Here is a 20,532-nt window from a genome sequence, read left to right as displayed (position 1 = left end):
CCCCCTAGCCCCCTGCTTATGCGCAAATGTAAGCCCCCCCATGCATATAAAGAGATAAGTCCACCAGGTGGCTTGCACCTTTAGTTAAATGTTACACTCATACTTAGGGTGTAACATGTAACATAATTACCTACTGCCACCCTGACCTAATCCCCCATTGTGACAGCAGGCAGGGGATCCTCTCTCCGTATCCACTGTCACCATTTAAAAACAGTGCAGCAGTGCGGGGCTTCGCCCACACAGCCTCATCATTCTTTCACAGAATTCTGTGAATGAATGAACTACAACTACCATCTGCCAATGCAGCTGATGGCTTGTAGTTCTCATTGAGCGTCCTCATAAATAAGTAATCTTCCTGAACTATCAGAGGTATGGGCAGAGTGTGTACCGACATTCTGCAGGATCCTGGCACTGCATCCGTGATCTACTGATCATAGTTGCAATGCTTTATAAGCTCCTAAGAAAAAAAAATGAACGTACGCTTTTTTTAACCTAAAAAAAAAGGGGGCATTTATTTATTTTTTTAAAGGTGAACGTAGCCTTTAACTCCTAGTAACCCAGCATATTTTACTAAGTAGCTGAATTTCTGGAGTTCAGTTTTCAAGTGGTTCTAAAGCCTTAAGTATTTTACCTAAGTAAAAAATCCCCCCTCCCCCCCAGACCCCTGCTATACTTATCTAAGCCCGATCTCGATCCAGCACTGTACCCGAGAGCAGTGTCTCTCTCTCTCCTCATAGGACAAATAGGCAGCAGCAGAAGCCATTGCTGCTGCCAATTAAATTCTGTGATGAGGGAGCGGGGTTGCTGGGCCGATCCACCCTGTCTGTGTATATGGACACAGAGAGGGTGGTTTGGGAGCAAGCCTGCATGAGTGCCCAATGGAAAGCAGCTTCCTATGGGGGCACGTGTCGAATAGGAGGAGCAGGGAGAGTCAGCAGGGGACCTCAGAAGAGGAGGTTCAGGGCTGCTTTGTGCAATACCATTGAACAGATCAGGTAAATATAACGTTTTTTATTTTACTTAACTGCTTCCCACCCGCCGTATAGTAAAATGATGGACAGGCAGGAGCACTCTCGTTCTAGGAGGACGCCCTCCCATTCTCAGTGTGCAATCGTTGGTGCACCGTATCCATGGGACACAGTTCATCACTGATCACGGCAAAGAGCCTATGACGTAGGCTCTTTACCATGTGATCAACAGTGTAAACAGGACATGCCGGTTATTGGCATTCCTCTCCTCACGCTGACAGCGCGTGAGAACGGGACAGCCGGTAAACGGAGTTCCTCAGTGGGGACATCTGCACTGACAATCAGGGCACTGATCTTCAGTGTCCCGATTATCAGTGCAGCCCCAACAGTGCCTACCAGTGCTGCCAATCACTGACACCTATCAATGTCCATAAGTGCTACCTATCAGTGCCACCTATCAGTGCCCATCAGTGGAGAAACATTACTTATTTACAAAATATTATAACAGAAACTAAGAAAACTTTTTTTTTGGTCTTTTTTCGTTTGGCAAAAATAAAAAAACCCAGTGGTGATTAAATACCACTAAAAGAAAGCTTGATCTGTTTTAAAAAATAATAAATATGTCGTTTGGGTAGAATGTTGCATGACCGCACAATTGTCATTCAAAGTACGACAGCGCTGAAAGCCGAAAATTGGCCCGTGCAGTAAGGGGGTGAAAGTGCCCTGTAGGCAAGTGGTTAAAAAAAGCTTTATTATTATTACGTTAAACACTCACTTTACAGTTCTATTTGTGGCTTTATAAATGCAGCCAAAACATGTTGCAATGGGAAGAGCTCATGCTTATAATCTCGATAACTATGCCCCTTACAAAAAGATATTTTAAAATAACCAAGTAAAACAAGCCCATAAACTTGCAGCAGCAGTCACGTCTCCAAGCTTTACTCCTTCTCCCTCAGGCTCACCTTTACCTCCGTTTAGCGCCCTCTTCTGTTCACAGCGAATATCCTCAACGTGGCTGAAAAGCGGAAGTGACGTGTAAACCTGCAGACGGCGCAGTTGAGGTGACGGAAGGTGTGTGGTTTTCGGGTTGAGGTTTGCTGCTGCCTAGAGAGAAACTGCCGCAAAGATGTCCATCGAGATCGAGTCGTCCGAGTGAGTAAATTGGGGCGGTGTGATGGATTCTCCGATCACGTCGTGTTTGTGTTCGGGGAGGACCCGTCTGCTTCATGACTGGGGCTGGAATCGGCTCTGTTTAGGATCCTCTCGTGTGTGGTGTGTGCTTGGACGGTTGTCTGGGAATGGTTAGAGATCAAGCACATAAAACAAAAAAAACTTTCTGATATTCTGGTGAAAATCATGAAATTTTATTGGAATGTCGCCATCTTTCTGAGTAATAAGGAAAGGCAAAATAAAGCTGTACTCCAGGGAAAGATAAAAGTGCTCCTTTATTATGGGGCTGCCCCCTGGTGGTTTATGTCTAGAGGGCCTGAAAAAGCAGTCACACTTCATCCTCCACTCTCCGCACTCTTAGGCTAGGTTCACGTCAGTGCGGTTCTGCGCGGCACCTTTGTGTGGACACAGCGTATGGGCCGCAGTGCCTGCCGTTTCCTGCAGACCGCAGTTCACAAAATCGCCTACAGGTACGTGATTTTGCGCAGCCAGGCCGCCCAGCCGCAGTATATGTGAGGTGGGCAGTCTGGAAGCGGTTAAAGCCCCGCGCTTTGTGTGCGATTTACATGCACCCGCACTAATGTAAACCTAGCCTTAGGGCTAGATTACACTAGAGCGGCCCTCTGAAGAGCAATATGTTCAGATCACTCTTAGCATTTGATAGGCATTGTATTATTATTAAACAGGATTTAAGATAGCGGCAACAGTTTACGCAGCGCTTTATAATATAAAAAGGAGACAATACAGTTATAATACAATAAAATACAAGAGGATTAAGAGGGCCCTGCTCAGAAGAGCTTACAATCTAATAGGGTGGGGCAGGTGGTACAAAAGGTTGTAACTGTGGGGAATGAGCTGATGGAAGTGGTAAAAGATTAGTTAGAGACGTTATGGGTTTTCAGGGATCGCCTGAAGGTAGTAACAGTAGGGGATAGCCGGACAGGTGGAGGTAGCGAGTTCCAGAGGATGGGAGAGGCTCTGGAGAAATCCTGGAGACAAGCATGAGAGGAGTAAAAATGGAAATATTTGCCAGCACACCATGGAAAGTTCCATGGTGTGTTGGCAAATATTTCCATTTTGACTTGAACTAGTATCCAGCTGGTTGTTGCTGCAGCACCCACATTTCATGAGCTCATCCAGGAAAGTGTGCGATGGGAATATGAAGTACTAAGCATGAGAGGAGGAGACGAGAGAGCTTGAGAGTAGGAGGTCTTGAGAAGAGCGGAGAGGACGATTTGGGTGATATTTGGAGACAAGATTGGTGATGTAGCTCAGGGCAGAGTTGTGAATGGCTTTGCATCTTCACCTCCTGCTTTAAAGCGGGACTAAACCTATCGATTTAACAGCTTTTAAAAAAACGTTACTTTCCAAGCATACCGGGATTGCTAACTGTCACATTTGCTTGTGCTCTCAATCAAACGTCTGCACCTCCCCATCTTGGCTCTCACCGTACTGTTACACAGGCACGCTGTATACAAAATTACACTGATGTAAACGGCAGGGTGGGAGCTGGGAGGTACAGCCGATCTGCACTAAAATACCTCATTGGTCGAGGCCAGGAGTGCTTGCAGGACCCGTGCTGCATACTGCCAGGGGTATGCATCACAGGTTTTACAACCCGACAATACTTTGGCAGAGAGACTGTCCCTGTGGCAAGTTTGATGACTCTAGCTGCAGGCAGGTAAAAATGGCCGTATGTGGCCCATGGGCCGTACTTTGGGGTCCCCTGATCTAAACCATTCCATTGTTGGTCTGGCTGTATGTTTAGGATCATTGTCCTCTTGGAAGGTGAACCTCCACCCCAATCTCAAGTCTTTTGCAGACTCTTAACAGGCTTTCTTCTAAGATTGCCCTGTATTTGGCTTCACCCATCAACTCTGATCAGCTTCCCTGTCCATGCTGGGGAAAAACATCCCCACAACATGATGCTGCCACCACCATGTTTCACGGTGGGGATGGTGTGTTCAGGGTGATTTGCAGTGTTAGTTTTCCGCCACACATAGCGTTTTGCTTTTAGGCCAAAATGTTCAATTTTGGCCTCATCTGACCAGAGCACCTTCTTCCACGTGTTTGCTGTGTCCCCCACATGGTTTCTCGCAAACTGGACTTCGTATGGCTTTCTTTGGGGCTGGGTTTACACTAGTGCGAATTGGATGCGGGTTTCCCCTGCATCCAATTCGCATGTCAGGAGACTGTGACCAGCTCTCAATGGAGTCGGTTCACACAGCTCCGGGATGGCTGCAGAGCAGTTTGCAGAAGAGTCCTGTGTGTCTTCTGGTCCGTTTCAGCCAAAATTCTGGGCCTGATTCATCCCTGAAACGGAGAACAGGGACTCACCAGATCCCTGCTGTGAGCCACTCCGCACAGCAGTGTGAACTAGGGGTGCGCATCTTCACTGGCCTCACGATTCGATTCGATTACGATTATCAGGTCCACGATTCACGATGCATCACGATTACTGCGTGCGGTTTTCATCCAAAAAAATTAAGTAGTCAGAAGAACTCCATTTTTTAAATTTTATCTGTTCTTAAAAAAAAGACAACACTCCTTGCATGTAGCAAAGTGTAAACAGTGCAGACAACTTAAAGAGGAGCTCCAGACTGCCCCCAAATGACTACAGAAGATGGTCAGAGACTGCAGACATAATACAGGAGATGGTCAGAGACTGCAGACATGATACAGGAGATGGTCAGAGACTGCAGACATGATACAGGAGATGGTCAGAGACTGCAGACATGATACAGGAGATGGTCAGAGACTGCAGACATGATACAGGAGATGGTCAGAGACTGCAGACATGATACAGGAGATGGTCAGAGACTGCAGACATGATACAGGAGATGGTCAGAGACTGCAGACATGATACAGGAGATGGTCAGAGACTGCAGACATGGTACAGGAGATGGTCAGAGACTGCAGACATGGTACAGGAGATGGTCAGAGACTGCAGACATGGTACAGGAGATGGTCAGAGACTGCAGACATGGTACAGGAGATGATCAGAGACTGCAGACATGGTACAGGAGACGATCAGAGACTGCAGACATGGTACAGGAGACGATCAGAGACTGCAGACATGGTACAGGAGACGATCAGAGACTGCAGACATGGTACAGGAGACGATCAGAGACTGCAGACATGGTACAGGAGACGATCAGAGACTGCAGACATGGTACAGGAGACGATCAGAGACTGCAGACATGGTACAGGAGACGATCAGAGACTGCAGACATGGTACAGGAGACGATCAGAGACTGCAGACATGGTACAGGAGACGATCAGAGACTGCAGACATGGTACAGGAGACGATCAGAGACTGCAGACATGGTACAGGAGACGATCAGAGACTGCAGACATGGTACAGGAGACGATCAGAGACTGCAGACATGGTACAGGAGACGATCAGAGACTGCAGACATGGTACAGGAGACGATCAGAGACTGCAGACATGGTACAGGAGACGATCAGAGACTGCAGACATAATACAGGAGACGATCAGAGACTGCAGACATAGTACAGGAGATGGTCAGAGACTGTAGACCTGCTGGACATGGTAAGGGAGGTGCCAGACTGTCCTATCCAAGATGAATAATACCCCGCCCCCCTCACCACTAACCTGTCCCCATATAATACGATTACCATAGCGCTCCCCTGCCCAGTGTCACCACAGACCAATTCCCATCCTTCTTCCCCCACCTCTACACAGTGAACATGCAAATAGGGCAATAAATCAAAAAATTGTGTGCAGAGCTTTGTGGTGATAATAAATGTACAAAAAATCTTACTTATTCAAAGTAATTCCAGTGCTGAGTGTTCTCTGCTGTGTTCAAATAATTCACCAGAAATCAGGAATGGCACAGCAGAGAACACTCAGCACTGGAATTACTTTGAATAAGTAAGACTTTTTTTGTGCATTTATTATCACCACAAAGCTCTGCACACAATTTTTTGGATTTATTGCCCTATTTGCATGTTCACTGTGTAGAGGTGGGGGAAGAGCAGAGGTGTCCTCCATGCGGCCCCCTTACCTGGCTTGACATGCCGCGGCTCCACTCTCCTCCTCGGAGCTCCGTGCTCCACAAGCTGGCCACCGCCACTCTTAGCAGCAGCAGCTCCATGTCCCCGCAAACATCCATACAGCGTCGCTCCTCGCAGGGCAGCAGGGGGATGACGTAAGTCAGAGGCAGCATGAAGGATAAGCCGGCGCGGCTTACTTCCGCGGCTCTTCAGCGGCTTTCGGCTCCCTTCGGTCGCGGAGGCGGGGCATAATGCGGCGCGAGGATGACGTCATCCTCAATCGATGCCTTAAAGCTATAGCATCGATGCCGCATCGTGGAAGGTCGGATGCCGATGCATCGATTCGGCGATTAATTTCAGCAGCCCTAGTGTGAACCCAGCCTCAACAATGGCTTTCTTCTTGCCACTCTTCCATAAAGGCCAGATTTGTGGAGTGCACAACTAATAGTTGTCCTGTCCTGAGCTGTGGATCTCTGCAGCTCCTCCAGAGTTACCATGGGACTCTTGGCTGCTTCTCTGATTAATGCTCTCCTTGCCCAGCCTGTCAATTTAGGTGGATGGCCATGTCTTGGTAGGTTTGCAGTTGTGCCATACTCTTTCCATTTTCAGATGATGGATTGAACAGTGCTCCGTGAGATGTTCAAAGCTTGGGGTATTTTTTATAACCTTACCCTTTTAAACTTCTCCACAACTTTATCCCTGTGTTTTTCTTGGCCTTCATGATGCTGTTTGTTCACTAAGGTTCTCTAACAAACCTCTGAGCACTTCCCAGAACAGCTGTATTTATAACTGAGATTAAATTACACTCAGGTAGACTCTATTTACTAACTAGGTGACTTTTGAAGGCAGTTGGTTCCACTGGATTTTAGTTAGGGGTACCAGAGTAAAGGTGGCTGAATACAAATGCATGCCACACTTTTTAGATATTTGTAAAAAAACAAACTTAAAACCATTTATCATTTTCATTCCACTTCACAATTATGTGCCACTTTGTGTTGGTCTATCATATAAAATCCCAATAAAATACATTTACATTTTTGGTTGTAACATGAAAAAATGTGGAATATTTTTCAAGGGGTATGAATACTTTCAAGGCACTATAAATCCCCTTTCTTCCCCATTCTGATGCTTGGTTTTAATTTCAGCAAGTTGTCTTCACTACGTCTAGATGCATAAATGCAGTGAGTTGCTGCCATTTAGTTGACTGATTAACAATTTGAGTTGCCAAGCAATTGAACAGGTGTACCTAATAAAGTGGCCGATGAGTGTATTAACCACTTCCGGACCGCCGCACACCAATATACGTCCTTATTTTGAAGGGGGTTATTGTGGTTACAGCTAGCTGCCATAACCACGATATCCTCTGCTTCAGCCGGCGGTCCGGTTTTCGATAGGAGCGGTCTATCCGCAAGATCACTTTTATCGGCAACGGGAGAGGGCCTCCATTGCGCTCTGGTGCCCTCCCCCGCTTACTGGAGCTGTTGGCAGCGGCGGAGGCGATCAGATGTTTCTCCTTCCTTGGTATGGAGACGAGTGAGGGGAAGATGGCCCCCACCTGTCTCCATAACATTGCAGGGAGGAAGCAATGTCAAAACATCACTTCCGCCCATAGCTCTTAAAGGGCCATTGACAAATTTATTTTTATTGCGTTTTAGTGTAAATATGAGATCTGAGGTCTTTTTGACCCCAGATCTCATATTTGAGAGGTCCTGTCATGCTATTTCTATATTACAAGGGATGTTTACATTCCTTGTAATAGGAATAAAAGTGACACAATTTAAAAAAAAAAAAAAAAAAAACAGTGTAAAAATAAAAAATTAAAAGGTAAAATATAAATAAGAAAAAATTTTTTTAAACGCGCCCCGTCGAGCTCGCACGCAGAAGCGAACGCATACGTGAGTAGCGCCCGTATATGAAAACGGTGTTCAAACCACACTTGTGAGGTATGGCCACAATCGGTAGAGCGAGAGCAATAATTCTAGCACTAGACCTCCTCTGTAACTTAAAACATGCAACCTGTAGAATTTTTTAAACGTTGCTTCTGGAGATTTTTAAGGGTAAAAGTTTGTCGCCATTCCACAAGTGGGTGCAATTTTGAAGTGTGACATGTTGGGTATCAATTTACTCAGCGTAACATTATCTTTTACAATATAAAAAAAAAAAATGGGCTAACTTTACTGTTTTATTTTTTAATTCAAAAAATTGTATTTCTTCCCAAAAAAGTGCGCTTGTAAGACCGCTGTGCAAATACAGTGTGACAAAGTATTGCAATGACCGCCATTTTATTCTCTAGGGTGTTAGAAAAAAAATGTATAATGTTTGGGGGTTCTAAGTAATTTTCTAGCAAAAAAAACCCAAAAAACAGTTTTTTAACTTGTAAACAACAAATCTAAAAAAGAGGCTCGGTCCTTTAAAGTGTAAGTAAACCCTCCTATCATTTTCATTCAAGGAAGCTGCCATCTTTGCCTTTGTTTAATCTACAACTGCCATGATGCTTCACATGTGATCAGTTATGACACCAGCCATTGGATCGCTTGACAGTTTGGTTGAAAGCACAACCAATGTGAGTGTTACATTTCCGGCACGTGCCGGAAATGAAACAGTTTTATGGATGGGTTTACTTCCGCTTTAAGTGGTTAAAGGGGTTGTAAATGTTCAAGTTTTAAAAAAAACAAACACATCATACTTGGCTCCGCTGTGCAGTTGGTTATGCACAGAGTGACCCCGATCCTCCTCTTCTGGGGTCTCTTTGCGGCGCTCCTGGCTCCTCCTCTTTTCGAGTTTCCCGTCGGAGAAGCGCTCTCCTACGGGACACCCATGCGGGCGCTCTCCTGTGTCCTGCTGCTGCGCCTGACAGACAGCAGGAATCGGCTCTGCCCCCGCGTCATTGGATTTGATTGACAGCAGCGGTAGCCAATGACTGCGCTGTTATCAATCTATCCAATCAGGACACGAGACGCCGGACAACAGGGAGGGGGATGACGTGAGACGTCAGACGGCTGAGGGGAAGGGAGGAGCAACGGGCGTGCCGCCCAGCTGAAGCTCTGGCGGACCTCCTCTCCCCTCCTCAGAGCGGGATGACCGGACGAGACGCCTGAGCGAGGAGCCACGGGTGTAGCGTGCAGGGTGACGGCACGCTGAAAGCCGGTGGGCCCCCCGCTGGAGGAAGACAGTACACGGACGAAGAGACAGTCTCTGATGCCGGTTCAGTGAGCTCCGCTCTCCTCTCCCGCCCTCCCTCCTTCACCCCCCCCTGCATACAACATCAGCTTCAATTCAAGCAGATAGACGCTGTAGGAAGCAGGCGTCAGAAGCTGGGAGCCTCACTACGGGAGTGACAAGGAAACAGCCGAGCCCCGCCTGGTAACCTGGAGTGGTGACAGGGAGCCATATATGGAGGTGGTAAGAGACAACTAATACCTAATAAAGCCAAAGGTAAGAATGCCTTAGAGATAAGCCTGGTGAACTAAGCCTGCAGCTATCCTGTAAGAAACACCCGAAAGAGTTCATCCTCTAATACGGTAATAGGCTGGAGGGAAAAGAGGTTTCTTTATACCATGTTACACATCTCCACTGCATAACTATACCTAAACCTAATATAAAGTGCAACATTGTCAAGGGGGGCTGCGTTGGAGCTGCTGAGATACTGGGGTGAAGCAGTGGACTGTCGTGTCGGTTCCCTTTCCCCATATCGGTAACATACTAATACCTATTACAGGACTGTGATATCTTCAAGTCTGTATTTCAATGTCTAAGTACTTATAAGGCGGGCATAGTTTGGCGGAAAATATACCCAGGAGCCCTCTGCACTAGTTCCACATGTAGGTACGATTTTAGCCCAGAGATACAAGGCATACCCACTGTATCAACCCTACACCACTTCTACATCAGCACTCGCACTTTAAATACAACTTTCCTGGTTCCCCAAAAAAAAAAAAAAAAAAAAAAAGGAGGAAACCTAGGAGACTAATCGGCCACGGTTAATAGCGGGCTTAGCGATCAAACTCAGAAGGACTGGATATCGATAACAGAAATATGAGTCGCAGTTCATCTAAAGCCGGGAGGGGGGGCCCACCAAAAACCCCAAAAGATAACCTAGCTGGGAGCAATCCCGCCAGTACTATCAAGCAATATATGGTTAAAGGGGAGAGTCCGGTGAGTTCCCATCTAGAGTCGCATAAGGCATTTCTGGCTGATAAAAAGAAGAAGGGACGAGGCGAGAGGGAGGACCTGACTCCAGACCATTCCAGAGATGAGCCACTGACCGATGACACGTTGGAAGCATCTAGAAGCTGTGAATATAGCCATGATTCACAGCCCCCCTCGAAGGGAGACCTAGCAGAAATGCTTAAAGCGCTTGAATCATCAATTAAGGCGGAGATCACTCTGTTGAGGTCTGATTTAGGTAACCTCCTGACAAGAGTGGAAGAGGCTGAGGATAAGCTTGATAGGCAAGGGCGGGAGATCTCCGGACTAAAAGAACAACTTAAAACAACTCAACAAAACCAGATAAAAGCCTGTTATAGGCTGGAAGATCAGGAAAACAGGGATCGCAGACAAAAACTGAGACTTAGAGGGATTCCAGAAAATAGGGGTGAAGATCTGAGGCAGACGGTGGCGACTATCTTTAGTCCACTCCTGGGGCTAGGAAGAGAAGACTTCCCAAAAATTGAGCGGGTACACCGGGTAGGCAGGTTAGACACCAGATGGACTGAAAGAAGCCGAGATGTAATCGTGAGGTTTAGATTTTACGAAGACAAGGAAAACATCTGGCATAAAATCAAGGGTCATGCCCCACCGCAGTTTGAGGAAGCAAGAGTTCATGTTTTCTCTGACCTAGCCAAAGGTACACTGGCAAGAAGACGACACCTAAAACCCCTATTAGAGCACATGGTGAACCAAAATATTAAATATACATGGGGATTCCCAGCCTGTCTAGTGGGTACGAGAGATGGGAGAACCGCAATACTTAGATTTCCAGGAGAATTAGATGAGTTCTGCGAGAAACTGGGGCTACAGGCGCCTCCAACATTGGACTGGTCCATGGAACGTTGGATTGAACTGAGCATGGGTTGAGGGAATTTCCCGGCGGGAGGGGATAGAGGGGAGAGGGAGTAAAAGGTCATGTAGGGCAACAAAGTTTGTTGTTAGGGTAAAATACAAATCTAGAGACGGTACGCCTAAAACTCCACCTTCAGAGGAGGAGACCAATGGTGGGCCACAATGATTGTGACCCTCAATGGTCCAAGGGTTCGTTAGGGACCAAATGGGGGGGTGGGGGGGAAGGGGGAGAACAGGGGGAGGGTACTGGGGAGGGAGGGGGGGGGATGGTGGGGGGTGGGAGGTACCGGAGGGGCGGTGGGGGGGGAATGGTGAGGGGGTGTTTTTGGATTAGCGAGGTAGGTTTAACCTTAACCCCAAGAAAAGGGGGAACTCTCCAGGGTCTAAAGAAAAGGGATATTCCGAGAGGTCTTAAAAAGAGCGATGGCAACAATAAAATTTACAAGTTATAATGTTAAAGGTTTAAATTCACTTAAGAAAAGACTTAATATCTTTAATGAGTTAAAATTACTGGGACCAGACGTGGTGTTCCTTCAGGAGACACATATTTCACTCCAATCGAGACTTAGATTGTTTTCTAGGGAATTCCCGGTCTGGTTTCAAGGAGACACTATCTCAAATAGGTCACGGGGAGTAGCCATTGGCTTTGCAAAGAATACAAGGTTTGAGCTGGAGGAAAGGCTAGTAGATCCAGAGGGAAGGTTTTTGTGCCTAAGAGGTAGATTAAATGAGGAAAAATATACGCTAGTCAACATCTACGCTCCTAATAAAAATCCGTTGAAGTACCTGGCTAACATATTGGGGAAAATAATGGAGTTCAGGAGAGGGCACTTGATTTTGATGGGGGACTTTAATTTTTGCCTTAACCCGAGCATCGACAGCACGGCCCGCCCCCAGAGGAAGGACTGTACTTACTTAAAGAAGTTAAAGCAAAGGCTCTCCTTCTGGCACCTAGTGGACATCTGGAGGGTTCAACATCCATATAAAAAAGATTATACGTTTTATTCCCCTGTACACGGGTCCTATTCGCGGATTGACTGGGGCCTAATCGAGCATAGGGGTATTGATAGGGTTAAGGGATCCACGATAGGAAACATAACCTATTCAGACCATGCTCCCATGACCATAGAAGTGATGTCCGAAAGAGAACAAGCCGCGAGGGGACAGTGGAGGTTAAATGAGGAGCTGATAAGTGATGTCGAGGGGTATAACAGAATCAGACAGGAATTAGAGAACTTCTTCGAGATTAATGATACAGGAGAGACTTCGGAGGCCATATTATGGGAGGCTCATAAAGCCTATGTTAGAGGAGTGCTTATTGAAATGGGTACGAGGAGGAAAAAGAACAGACAGGAAAAAATCAAAAAATTAACTGATGAGCTCACGGAACTAGAACAAATACATAAAAAAATTTCCGGTCAGCGACCCCAAGAGATACATCATCGGATGGTCATTAAAAGATCGGAGCTAAAAACACTACTGGAACAGGAGTCTAGAACATTACTAAATAAGATAGCCTGGGAAAGATATAGATGGGGTAATAAACCCAGTAAGCTGCTAGCAAAAAGGGTACAAAAGGAAAAAACTAGGAATTTTATAGAAAAAATTCAAACTAAAGAGGGACATATAGAGTATTCAACTAAGAAGGTGGCAGAAACTTTTAGAGATTATTACAAGGAGATTTATTCAGCTCCCAAGCAAGACACTCCCTCTATGAACAAGATACTAAGAAATAACAACTACATTAAAAAGGCGGCGCTCCCCAAGATATCTGAGGAAGATAGAGAACTGCTAGAAAGACCAATCTCTGAAGAAGAAATAAATAAAGCTTTGGCAGGAATGGCACTTGGGAAAAGCCCTGGCCCAGATGGCCTAACAATACTCTATTATAAAACATATAAAGAGGTCTTAGTACCAAGGCTATGTCGCTATTTAAATGGGTTGGGCGATAGATTTGAGATGAGCAGAGACGCATTGAAGGCATCTATCACGACAATATTGAAAGAAGGGAAAGATAAATTACTGTGCTCGAGCTACCGCCCAATCTCCCTCCTGAATAACGATACAAAAATCCTCGCAAAAGTCTTGGCAGAAAGACTGAAGGAATTTATGAACCTCTTAGTTGATCCAGACCAGGCGGGGTTTGTCCCTAATAGGGAGGGAAGGGATAATGGGATTAGAGCCCTTCTCCTGACCGGGAAAATGAGGGAAGATGGACCCCCAGGACTACTCCTGTCTATTGATGCCGAAAAGGCCTTCTACAGGGTAGACTGGGGGTTCATGTTTCAGACTCTAGAGGCAGTGGGTCTGGGCCCTAAAATGATCAGTAAGATAAAGTCCCTATACCATCATCCAACCGCGGTAATTAAAGTCAATGGCACTGTTTCTCAACCCTTTGAGATGGAGAGGGGCACGAGACAGGGTTGCCCCCTGTCGCCGCTTCTCTTTGTCTTAGCCATGGAACCCTTTTTGGCCTCAATTCGAAGAGACCCTGATATTCGAGGAGTTGTGGTAGATGGAGAGGAGCACAAAGTCGCAGCATACGCGGACGATGTGCTATTTTTTATAACCGACCCCACCACGACGATGCCAAACATATTAAAAGCAATAAGGAAATACGGAGAGGTATCCAACTTTCAAATAAATATGAATAAATCAGAAATATTAAATATAAATATAAGTATTTCAGGGATAGAAACTCTAAAAAAAGAATTTAGTTTTAAATGGACCAAAGAACTAAATATCTGGGTATTAAACTAACTAATTCAATCAAGAAGACGTTTAACACCAACTATATGCCCCTACTAGACTCAGTAAGATCAGAATGTAATAGACTTTATTGCAAAGCCCTGTCCTGGATCGGTCGCATCAACGTCATTAAAATGGTTTTATTACCCAAGATTACGTACCTCTTTCAGATTCTACCAGTCCCACTGCCTCAGTACTATCTGAAGAGGCTTAGGAAAATTCTCATGACCTTTATCTGGAAAAAGAAAAAACCGCAAGTCTCATTTCAGACATTAAAACTAAGAAAATTGGATGGGGGCCTGGCTGTCCCCGATGTGCAGTTGTATTATAAGGCCGTAGTGCTATCTAGGATTGTAGAATGGGCGACAAAAAGTAAACGGAAAAAATGGGTGAAATTAGAAGCAGATTTAAGTAAAACACAATTAGGCACTATAGTTTGGAACCCCCCACACTTTAGATCACTGGCAGATAGTACACACATAATAACTAGAAATGTCTTCAAAATTTGGGACGGGGTCTACAAGAAGGTGAATGGGAAGTATAATTCACCCTTGATCACTTTAATAGACAACACATTGTTCACACCAGGAATGGAGAGTATAGGAGGAAAGGAAGCACTTTGGGGGAAAACACAATTGAGAGAAGTCACGAACGAAGGTAAAATCTTGTCTCTCCAACAGCTCACACATGGTAGGATCCCACGGGGCTTGGATAGATGGCGATATCTCCAATTAAAACATTTTCTGAAAAGGCTCCCGCAGCCAATTAGGTCGGGAGAGCAACTAACAGATTTTGAAAAATTGTGTGATAAGGAGGCGCCAAGAAATATAGTCTCCCAGATTTATAAAATTCTGTTGGCTTCAGAAAAATTGGAGTTACCGCCATATATAGTTAAATGGGAGAAGGATTTAGGCACTAAAAAGCACACAGATACAATTAAAAGAATTTTCAAAATGAGCGCCAATTCAAAAATAGATTCTCGAACGGCCGAAATGAATTACAAATGCATCAGTAGAAGCTACCTGACCCCTGAGATATTAAGTAAATATCAAAAAGGGCCAGCCACCTGCTGGCGAGGCTGCCAGGCTATTGGAACAATGGGACATATGTGGTGGGGCTGTCCTACAATCCAAAGCTTTTGGGGCAAAATATTGCCTCTTATTAAGGAAATTACAGGAATAGAGGTAGCAGATGACCCCTGGGAGGTCCTATTCCTCGGGGGACTAAGGGACCCAAATAACTGCAAACAGTCCTTAGTTCCACTGCTCCTGAATGCGGCAAAACGAACGATCCCAAGGAACTGGCAGAAGAGGGAAAGTCCTGAGCTATGGGAGTGGTTCGACGCAATTGAGGAGAGTTGCAATATGGAGACACTGGGGAGTAGATTGGAGGACTTAAGGAGTAAAAATTCGGACAGATGGGACGGTTGGAAAAAATTCAAAAAAACTTGGAACTACGCCAAAGAGATCCAATCTTTAGCCTAATAATGAATTAATAATAAAAAAAAAAAAAAAGGACACGAGACGCCAGCCAGAGCTGGTGTGCTCGTTCCTGTTGCGGGAATTACGGGGCTCAGGTAAGTATAAGGGGGGCTTGGGGGCGCTCCTGCAGTAAAGAAGGTTTTTCACCATAATGCATTAAGGTAAAAAACGCTAAGGGTTTACAACCCCTATGAGTGTAATTAAAAATATAGCTCTCAAGGAACTTTAAAATCGAAGGTTCCTGTTTCACATGCTTATGCACAAATACTAAGGTCAGTTAAAGTGGAACTAAACCCTCCTATTCTTTACAGCCAAGAAAGCTGCCATCTTAGCCTCTGTTTGATCTTGGGTTGCCACAGTGCTGCACATGTGATCAACGAAGACACCAGCCATTTAATGGCTTGACCGTTCGTTTGAGAGCTAACATAAGCACACTAGTAACTGTGGCAGTTATCATTAATGGTATACCTTGAATGTAACTATTTTGGGAAGCCGTTAGATCTGTGGGTTTAGTTCTGCTTTAAGACCCTATGAACCTACCAGCATGTCCTTCTAGTGTGGGAGGAATCCTTGTAAGCACAGTCCATGCAGATAGTATTCTGGCCAGGCTTTAAACTTTGGATCCTAGTGCTGCAAGGCAGAAGTGCTAACCCTTAGGCCACTGTACCGCCCTTTTTAACTTATGCTATTCTCAAATAGAGTTTTTGGGTTACTGTCTGTTGAAGCGTCCCCTACTCTTTCTAACAGGGTAAAGAGAACATTAAAGTGTTTGTTAAAAAATAGAGATCCTGGTCCCTTAAAGCTGATTTAACAGACAGTGCTTGTGCTATGTAATCTGCCCCTCTCTAAACTGTAAAAAGTGGTCAGTGCACGTGCCTTCGTCATCAGCAGCCCTGCTTTCCTCTCTCTCCCCCCTCACCCCCTCCTCCCTGCCTGTCAGCTCTGTGTCTGTGTCTCTGTCTGCGCCCCCATCCCCGCCGCTATTAGTAAAAATAAGTTTAGAATTGGTCACTGCCAGCCCCTGTATTGTAGTTGGGCATAGCACACTATAATTCGTTTTATAAAAACGAGGCTTGTAAATAGGGCTGGGAAAAAAATCGATTTGAATCTTGAATCGAGTTGAGAGGTCAAATCGATTCAAATCTTCTTCAAATCGATTTTTTTAGATTTTTTTTTTTTTTTAACAGCACCGCGCCGGGCCTGAGGAGCTGCGGGCACGATTTTTCAGGCGAGGCCGCGGCTTCGGCCTAGTCCGCGAGGCCCGACGCTGTGCATGGGTGGGTGGGTGTGTAGGCGGGGTAGTGGGCGAGGCTGTTGGTGGAACGCCGCTGTGTATTGGAGGGCTGTGATATCAGGAGGAGGAGGGGGTGGGGGGATCACAGGGACATTCCCGGGCTGCAGAGAGAGAGCGAGAAGGGAGGGTGAGTCAGAGCTGCCTGTATGGTGTATTTCATGAGATAGTGATACTGATAGCCATGTGATGATCACTGCCAGAAAGAATAAACCTCAGAGGAGAGAAGTCACATCCCATCACATCCCATTTCCATATATTCACCCTTCTTAAATATCATTACATAGCACTGTGCTCAATATATGAAAATACCCCCATATGGCATCACACAGCAATGTGCTCATCACTGTATACTGACACACTACATCACTGAATACTGACACACTACATCACTGAGTAATGTAGTGTGTCAGTATACGGTAATGTAGTGTGTGTCAGTATACGGTAATGTAGTGTGTGTCAGTATACGGTAATGTAGTGTGTCAGTATACGGTGATGTAGTGTGTCAGTATATACAGTGATGTAGTGTGTCAGTATATACAGTGATGTAGTGTGTCAGTATATACGGTGATGTAGTGTGTCAGTATATACGGTGATGTAGTGTGTCAGTATATACGGTGATGTAGTGTGTCAGTATATACGGTGATGTAGTGTGTCAGTATATACGGTGATGTAGTGTGTCAGTATATACGGTGATGTAGTGTGTCAGTATATACAGTGATGTAGTGTGTCAGTATATACAGTGATGTAGTGTGTCAGTATATACAGTGATGTAGTGTGTCAGTATATACAGTGATGTAGTGTGTCAGTATATACAGTGATGTAGTGTGTCAGTATATACAGTGATGTAGTGTGTCAGTATATACAGTGATGTAGTGTGTCAGTATATACAGTGATGTAGTGTGTCAGTATATACAGTGATGTAGTGTGTCAGTATATACAGTGATGTAGTGTGTCAGTATATACAGTGATGTAGTGTGTCAGTATATACAGTGATGTAGTGTGTCAGTATATACAGTGATGTAGTGTGTCAGTATATACAGTGATGTAGACTTGATGCACTTTAATATAATAAAAAAAAAAAAAAATCGGATTCGAATCGTGAATCGAGTTTTTTATAAAAAAAATCTCAGATTTTTTTGGGGGGGAAAATCTCCCAGCCCTACTTGTAAATACCAATTTAGCACGATCTTCAGGCCGGTCATGTGACTCTCGGCTGGTTTGCAGGGCTACTGCAGGAAGGGCTGAGCGGCCATGTGATCTCCCTGACTGACATCAGAGGGAGATCTTTGCCCCTCCTGCAGAAGCCATATATCGGAGGTATACAGTGGCCGCGAGTCACGTAACCAGCCTGAAGATCACCCTAAATCCGTATTTAAAGGCCTAGTTTTTTTTTTTTTTTTTTTTTTTTTTTTTTTTTTTTTTTATACAGTGTGTGCTATGCCAGGCTCTGATAGAGGGGCTGGCACAGCTTTACACTTTTGGGTTCACAAACACTTTAAACTGATGGAGGTTCTAACCTTAATCTCCACTGTATACAAAATGAAAATTTTGACTGAAGATCTACTTTGGACTAAAATGTGTTAAGGACGGTTTAACAAACAAAATTGCTTTGTCTCCTCAGCGTCATACGTCTTATCATGCAATACCTAAAAGAAAATAATTTGCATCGTGCGCTGGCTACATTGCAAGAGGAAACAACAGTGTCTTTAAACACCGTGGACAGTATTGAGAGTTTTGTGGCAGACATTAACAGTGGGCACTGGGATACAGTTCTGCAAGCCATACAGTCACTTAAGCTGCCAGACAAGACACTCATAGATCTATACGAACAGGTAAGGTTTTAGTCTCCCCTGCCCTCCAATGCACCTTTTTGAGAACAGATCCTAGGTTACACAAGCCGTGGAATGACAGCTGTGGCCCTGAAAGCAACATATTACACAGGGATCATTAGTGGCAGGAGGGATCAGGGATTGGATATTCCACAAGTTTGTCCTGCTTTCACTGTGGAAGCAGTTTCCTGTGGCTCTAGAGCCCTTTGCCGACTGTTGAAGCTGGCAGCAAGCCCACAGCTGTTGCTGCATTTAAGAATAATATACAAAGATCAACCAGGCGTAGGCTTCAACCTGCTTTTGGCTGAACATTTGTATATTATTCTTAGACATTATTTGACCAATACCCTGACTCTCTATTGGCAGTGGTTTTTGATTCCTTTAACCCATTCAGTTATATACCTCATACTGCCTGTGGGTTTAAGTGTACTTCAGATTTGCACCAGTATCTGATTTTTACATTTATTTTTCAATACTCGTGAGCTTGATTTAACCACATTAAACATTTAACCTTTCTGTCTATAGATGTACCTTAGAAGGCAAAAGGTCTAAGTAATTTTATCAAGGCTCACATTTTGTTTTTTTTTAATCTTTTTGTTCTGTATTAAATCTAGCTTAGCTGGTAGGGGCAAAGTGGGCTATTTTTTTTTTTTTGTCTGTCACACAGGGAGTGCGTTGCTCTTATTGTGTCTGCCAGCTCAAACTTGCTTTCTGAGAAGGAGCCGTGAGCTAGAGCAAACATGGTGTGGCATTGGGGGGATTTAAATCAAGTGCTAGGTGCGTTTACAATGAGTTGTGCCAGTCCAAAACTGTATTTTAGTGTGTGGGGTGGACCACTTTTATTAAATATAGGAAAAGTTCACAAGCACAGTAGTTTCCCAAGCAGGGGTTTCTTCCACACCATAATCCAAACAATGAAAATGCCGAGCCATCTTGTTTGCTTGTTGGCAGCACTGCTGCTTTTCTTACAGGTTTCCCTTGACTGTGTTGTCCAGCTATCCTGGATCACTTGGCTCTCTTACCCTTTAGACTCAGGGCCTTGCTGCATGGTCCACTTCTGGCCTATGGATTTGGGTTCCCCTTGCACCCTGATAAGAGCCGACCTGACTCCTGAAAAAGAGACCTCGTGTTTTCTGTCTGGGGCACTTCTGACCCCTCGGTGAGACCCTCTGTCTTGTGGCTTCTGTCTGGGGCATCTTTGGCTCCTGGGTGAAACCCCTTTGTCTTGTGACGTCTGGCTGGGGCCCCCTGGGTGAAACCTTCTGTCTCTCACACTGGGAGTGGTCTCCAAACTGGAAGCTCTAAGTATATAACGACCTTGCACGCCTGTGTATTCAGACAAATTGCAGGTGTCTAGCAAAACCCGGACACCGGTTTGAAAGTTCAGATTCAGAACTATAGAATCCGGAGAAAGCCAAATACACAGCTTTCTCCACTCAGAAATATTTCACATGTGTACTTTCATTTTGAAATATGAATGTAGAGGAGCCCCTTTAGAAATATCAGAATTTTGGGTGTTTTGTTGAACTAAAAGCTGGTGGTGATGGGCTTTGGGATATATCGTTGTTCTCTTTTCTTAGTTTGCATAGAGGTGCTCCCTTGAGGAACCGGAATAGAACGTGATATATATCGATATGTGATATGTTTACTCTGTTAATGCAAACTTATGTAATTTAAAAAAATATACATTTTTACATGTGTTTATATTTTTATATATATTTTTGTTTAACATCTTACTGATGTATGTGATATCTTACTTTTTTTCGTTTGTCACAATTTCCAGGTTGTATTGGAATTGATTGAACTCCGTGAATTGGGAGCTGCTAGATCTCTCCTGAGGCAAACTGACCCCATGATCATGTTAAAACAGACCCAGCCTGAAAGATACATTCACTTAGAAAACCTCTTGGCTAGATCATATTTTGACCCACGTGAGGTAGGTTTGATCAAAAGTAGGTTGACTT

General features: G+C 44.8%; 1 protein-coding gene across 1 annotated transcript in view; it reads left to right on the top strand.

Annotated features, from left to right (window-relative positions):
• The first annotated feature begins 1,963 nt into the window (after nt 1–1,963).
• SMU1 (SMU1 DNA replication regulator and spliceosomal factor) overlaps nt 1,964–20,532 on the top strand; it is a 63,878-nt gene continuing 45,309 nt past the window's right edge. Inside the window, exons 1-3 of the mRNA XM_073598690.1 lie at nt 1,964–2,120; nt 18,361–18,571; nt 20,352–20,504. Coding sequence (XP_073454791.1) covers nt 2,095–2,120; nt 18,361–18,571; nt 20,352–20,504 — 390 coding nt within the window. The 5' untranslated portion in view covers nt 1,964–2,094. The remainder of the gene's footprint in view (nt 2,121–18,360; nt 18,572–20,351; nt 20,505–20,532) is intronic.

This window comes from Aquarana catesbeiana, linkage group LG01, assembly GCF_042186555.1.
Source record: "Aquarana catesbeiana isolate 2022-GZ linkage group LG01, ASM4218655v1, whole genome shotgun sequence".
Taxonomy (NCBI): domain Eukaryota; kingdom Metazoa; phylum Chordata; class Amphibia; order Anura; family Ranidae; genus Aquarana; species Aquarana catesbeiana.
Note: the sequence above shows the minus strand (reverse complement) of the source record. Positions and strands in the feature narration are given on the sequence as shown.